This window comes from Myotis brandtii, unplaced genomic scaffold (genome assembly GCF_000412655.1).
Source record: "Myotis brandtii unplaced genomic scaffold, ASM41265v1 scaffold657, whole genome shotgun sequence".
Lineage (NCBI taxonomy): Eukaryota > Metazoa > Chordata > Mammalia > Chiroptera > Vespertilionidae > Myotis > Myotis brandtii.
In genome coordinates this window covers 2464435-2470507 of record NW_005370552.1, presented here as the reverse complement: position 1 = coordinate 2470507, position 6073 = coordinate 2464435, and the positions used below count along the sequence as shown (strand labels likewise).

General features: G+C 47.4%; 1 protein-coding gene across 1 annotated transcript in view; it reads left to right on the top strand.

The window, feature by feature from the left end:
* Positions 1-6073, top strand: part of CASK (calcium/calmodulin-dependent serine protein kinase (MAGUK family)) — a 247896-nt gene that overhangs the window by 99182 nt on the left and 142641 nt on the right. The window contains exon 5 of the mRNA XM_014528878.1: positions 5614-5686. Within this exon, the coding sequence (XP_014384364.1) occupies positions 5614-5686 (73 nt within the window). The remainder of the gene's footprint in view (positions 1-5613; positions 5687-6073) is intronic.

Sequence of the window (6073 nt, the reverse complement as noted above, 5' to 3'; positions counted from 1 at the left end):
AGGAGGGATTTGCTAGCTCAGGAATTAACCTCGGGCTTTTTGTTTGTATGTTTGATTTGAGGGTTTTGGCAGATGTTGCCTCATTCGTTTTTTGGTTGGCCTTTTAGTGATAGCAACTTGGTATGTGACCAGTTCTTCTGAGAAAAACCACAGAACTTTAGAAGGAACAGAAATAAAAGCACAATTTTTCTGTTGAATGTACTTGCTTCAGGCCAGTGTGTGGTAATCCCAGTCAAATAGCGACCATTGTTCTACGGGAAGAAGTTGTTGTAAAGAACTAATGGTTCAATATGAGGAGTAAATATGAAAAATCACTGGGCCCCTTGTTTATAGATTTAGAGTAAGAATGTGTATGCTTTGGTGACAGTCATATTGTAAATACCACTCTGATGGGTTGCCTTTTTAATACATGTGCTACCTGCATTAATAGGGGACAGCATCCCTCCTCAGGCACCAACCATAATATGTTGAAGGGTTCATACTCATTAGGATTTTTTAAAACTTTCCATTTAAAAAACAGTTACCATTAAATGATTATAACCCCCCCCCCCATCATTCTTTTTATAATTTTGGCATCATGGATGGATATAGCTGGAAACAGCTTAGAACAGTGATTTTCAACCAGTGTGCCGCCAGAATTTTTGAAACATGCAATACATGACTCTTTCGTCAGGGGCACTGATCTCTTTTCCCTTAGATGGTCAAATAAAAAAATGACAACAGCCAACACTACAGTAGCCATCCAGTGTGAATGAATCAAAATGATATGTATTTTTTTGGTCACATCAGCAAAAAAATATATTTTTTGATGTGCCGCAGAATTTTAGTAATTCGTTTATGTGTGCCATCAGATGGAAAGGGCTGAAAATCGCTGGCTTAGAAGACTACCTAATGCAACTTGGAGCTCAGAGAGGCTTGACTTTCTTCAAGTTCATTGCTCTGCCTCCTCCTACCTGAAGAGCAAGGGCCCTAGTCTCAGAAGATGGATCAGCCATAGCTATAGCACAAGATAAAGAATATATTCAATTTGAGGTAGCTGCTGTTTTGTGCTATTGGAGCTAGGGACAAGAGGAAGTGGAAGTTTATATAAATTATAATTACTTCTTTATACTCCTGATGTATTCATGATACAACTGAGGATAAATATCCTCTTGGCTTTTATGCCATGCTCGTTCAAACACATTCTAGCATTTTTTAAATTCCATTTGTCTTTGTTTTGCGTTCTTTTCATAACTTTACATTTGCATTCGTTGTTGCGCTATGGAACTCAAAAGCATTTTTAATACCAAAATAGTCAACGCCATCTTAATTTTTCTTATGGCAGTAGTGGTAAACCACTTTATTCGACCACATGAAACTCTCAAGAATCGGAGGCAACTTGCCTTTTGTACTTTCCCGTGTTGCTAGCTTTCCACAGCAGCATCAAATAGGAAAAACTAAAAATTCTGATTGCTGAGTTTATAAAATAGCGAAGCTCGATGGAGGAAGGTGACCTTTTTTTTTTTTTTTGAGCCACAATAACACCGGGACCCCTGGCACATCTGTTGGCAGGGTTGGCGTTAAACCAGGACCACTTTTACTCTGTTCCCGCCCATCCATATGGCTTTTCCTTAACTTCATGCTTGTCCCTGTCACTGGGCCGCATGTCAGGATAGGGAGAATAGTAGTGTGTGGAGGTGATGTCATACAGTGAAATGACTTGCAGTCTCTCCCAATCTCAGGATTTATAGAAAGGGTAGTTTATACACATCAAGATGAAAGCCTGTTGGTTTTAAAATCTCCCTATGTTTGCTGTTGAAGTGATGTCATGAAAGGAATCCTATATAATAAAAGCCTAATATGCTAAGTGTCCAGTCGTCCGGTTGTCCGTTCAACCAATCAAGGCCACTCAACTGCTCACTATGATGTTCCCTGACCACCAGGGGGCAGATGCTCCAACCGGTAGGTTAGCTTGCTGGCGGGGTCCGGCCAATCAGGACTGAGCGAGATGGGCCTGACAGGCCCTGGAGCCTTCCTGTGGTCCCTCCCCAGCTGGCCAACCTCCTGTGTCCCTCCCCGGCCCTGATTGTGCACCTGTGGGGTCCCTTGGCCTGGTCTGTGCCCTCTTGCAATCTGGGACCGCTCAGGGGATGTCGGAGAGCCATTTTCGGCCCGATCCCGCAGGCCAGGCCGAGGGACCCCACTGGTGCACGAATTCATGCACCGGGCCTCTAGTTTTTCATAATGGACCAGAAAAAGAGTAGTTTTGGGACCAGCAAGTGACACAGCAAAAAGAGAGGTTTGACTCAACTTATAAAAGCCCTTCCTAAAATGACAGAAGAGGGGGGGGCAGCCTCAGAACGCACTATTAGGCCTGTTCCCTGTTACAGAGGCTCGGTGACCAGGTAACAAGGGCACACAGATCCTCCCTCCGGTTACAGTGTTAAACGAGACGACTTCTAACCTGCCTTCTCCTTTGATTCTGTGACTCGTGGCTGGGAAACTCAGCTGCCAGCAGTATTCCAATGAGACCAGCTGCAAGGCCGAGGCACCAAGTCCTCAAATCGATAGGGTTGCTTTTCCCAACCGGCTGAGCTTCGAGAGGAGCCCCACAGCGGGGCTGAAACCAAACCGTGTTCAGTCCTTACAATCCAGTTAGTGGGCGCCTCGGTCCTTGCAGGGGTGCTGGGCTGTGGAGCAGGCTCTCCTACAGGACCAACTTAGGGATTAGAGTCTCACCCATAAGAGAGCTCTTCTTCCCGAGCGCCCAGCTTTCCTAAACAATTAGACCAGCGGCTCTCAACCTGTGGGTCGCCAACCTGTGGGTCGCGACCCCTTTGGGGGTCGAACGACCCTTTCACAGGGGTCGCCTAAGACCATCGGAAAACACATATATCATTACATATTGTTTTTGTGATGAATCACTATGCTTTAATGATGTTCCATTTGTAACAGTGAAATTGGGGGTCACCACAACATGAGGAACTGTATTAAAGGGTCGCGGCATCAGGAAGGTTGAGAACCACTGAATTAGCCGGATCCAGGCCATCAGAAGCTCAGTGAAGCAGGGAGGTCTGGGCCTCCAGGGCCGCTTCCCACGGCCCCCTCGCCACATCCCACATGCACGTGGGCGCAGAAGGGGTGAGGTCTGTGGGGTTACACACACAGGGGAGCCTGTCCATTGTAAACCCAGGGAGCTGGGGGCTGACATGACATCCGGAAGCCATACCAGCTCCACCCCCCCCCCAGCCCTTTCCTCCCTCGGAGTGCTCTTCATTCCTGATCCTCAGGGAAGAAGGAGACAAACATACATGACATTGCTGGCTTCCTCTGAAAGCACAGGCCGCCCCGGCGCTTCATGAGCTGGAGCTCTTTGATTCGGTTTCATCAGGAACTCTCTAGAACGTGTGGGTGGATTTCGGTTCTCTATTCATATGTAGAGCCACCCCAGGTCATGACCGGGAGGTGGAGAAAGAGCAGTGTCAGTCTGCTTTCTCTGGGGAGAAAGCAATCCCCCCCCCCATACACACCCCGAAATTCTGCTATGTACGATATTCAGATTTTAATGTGCTCATTCAGTGAGATTTTTAAAAATGTTTTTATTGATTTCAGAGAGAGGGAGGGAGGGGGAGAGAGAGAGAGAGAGAGAAAGAGAGAGAGAGAGGATGATGAAAGAGAATCATTGGTCAGTGGCTGCCTCCTGCACACCCTGTACTGGGGATCGAGCCTGCCACCCGGGCATGTACCCTGACCGGGAATCAAACCGTGACCTCCTGGGTTATGGGTCGATGCTCAACCACTGAGCCACACCAGCTGGCCATAAGGTGGGTTTTTTTAATGAGGCTTTGAGATAGGAATTTTCTTGAGGCTAAAGATCTGAGCAGCTGTCTTAGTACCGTATATTCAAAGTATCCACAGGGCAGTGTAAGCTGTGTCCACGCTACCTAGTTTCAACTTCCCCACTACCCCAGTGTTCCCGTCTAGGTGCGCAGATATCCTCTTTCTAAACCTTGGACTAAATTTAACAATAATAACGATGTGGGAATAATCATGACTTCGCCTTTGCAGCACGGCTTCAAGTTTACAAAGCACTTTCACATTTGTGGCTTCTGCCATTTCAGGGGGCCACAGACCCCCCAGAGCCGGATTTGAACCCCAAGTTCAGAACCCCTAGCTCACATGGAAACTTCAGTACCGGCTGCCCTGGCCCAGGCAGAGAGCATTTGCAAAGTAAGACAAATGGAACATGTAAGCACGGGCCTGGCTCTGCTGGGAGCCCAGTTGTGAGGAGACCATAAGTATAGGAACAGAGTCTGGGTTGGTTTTCCTACCTTTTGAAAAAGGGAATCTTTTGACCAATTGCAATACATGAAATAACGCGGATTCTAAATAGAGGGACATCCATCCGAGTTTGGTTAGATAGTAGCAACCAAAGCAGGAACTTGACGGCAAAGTCTTTTTAAATTTAAAGCAGGAGTGGGGAGATTTTGTTTGTCTTAAGTCACAAGCGCGCACACACACACACACACACACACACCGTCATGTATGAGTATTGTGTTTTTAAAGGGTGGGGAAGGTCAGATCTGGAAAGACGGAATGAAACTCAATAAACACTGTACAATAAATAATGTGGAGGAGATTGCATTTCTATGTCCTGGCTGGTTGGGGAAGGACAGGGGGAAGATAAAGGACGAGGGAGAATGGGCGAAACGAGAAAGATATGAAGGAGTGAACTGCAGAGGAAGAGAAGGTGGAAAAGACGCTCAGAAAGAATACTGGGACGACAGAGAACTCCAGAATGGAGGGGGAGTCAGATCCCTGCCTGCCTGTGCTCAGTGCTCCCCACTATCTGGAGGCCCCCCCGCTGGGTGTGCCGGGACCAATGGCTCATATTCACGCCCAGCAGTTCAACAGCAGCATCGAGTCCTCAGAACCAGTGCTCGCATCCTGTCACACCTGTTACCGCAGGATCCTGTCACCCCCATCTAAGGGCCTTTCTGCAAAGTGCTAACACCTCCTGGGCCCGGGGGGCGGGGGGAGCCTTAGCTGACCCCTGCTGGCCACACGAGGAGTCCGACTTCCTGGGACGTAGGCCCAGTACAAAGCGCTGTGTTCAAGGGTGCCCCAACCACAACGCAACTTTTAAAATGTATTTTTATTGATTTGAGAGGAAGAGAGAGAGAGAGAGAGAGAGAGAGAGAGAGAGAGAGAAACATCCATGATGAGAGAATCACAGATCAGCTGCCTCCTGCACGCCCCACACTGGGGATCGAGCCTGCACCCCGGGCCTGTGCCCTGACCGGGAATTGAACCCTGACCTCCTGGTTCCTAGGACGATGCTCAACCCCTGAGCCATGCCGGCTGGGCTTAAGCTTGAATTTTCGTTTGCAAAGCTATTTTCCTTCCGAACTATGTGAAATTCTTTTGACTTCACTATTTTAGAAAAGGCAGAACACTTCGGAGTCCGCCAGCTCTCATTATTGGGCCTCACACCCCAGCGATCTTGTTCACTCCAACGCCAGGTTCCGCGGGCAGCGAATATGAGGGTGGGAGTCACAAACTAGGCGCAGCTGTGTATGAAGTTTGAAAGATACACGTGTTTTACAGCTTTATGTTTCTTGTGTTTTTCTGCAGTCATTACATGAGACAGATACTGGAAGCCCTGCGCTACTGTCATGATAACAACATCATTCACCGGGATGTGAAGGTAAGAAGAGAAACTGACTTAAGTTTCCGACGATTTCTCTCATCTTCTTATTTAGCAGCTTTCTACATATGGAGTCATGTATCATTCTTCAAGCAGCAGTTTTTATCATTTCCGTTTCCTTACTTTTGTTAAAATGCACATGCGTTCTAAAATTTTGTTATCCCTGCCCTGGCCGGCGTGGCTCAGTAGATAGAGTGTCAGCCTACGGACTGGAGGGTCCCGGATTCGATTCTGGTCAAGGGCACATGCTTGGGTTGTGGGTTCAGTCCCCAGTGGGGGGTGTACAGGCAGCAGCCCATCCATGATTCTCTCTCATCATGGATGTTTCTCTCTCTCTCTTCCTCTCAGAAATCAATAAAAAACTATATTTAAAAAATAAAAATAATA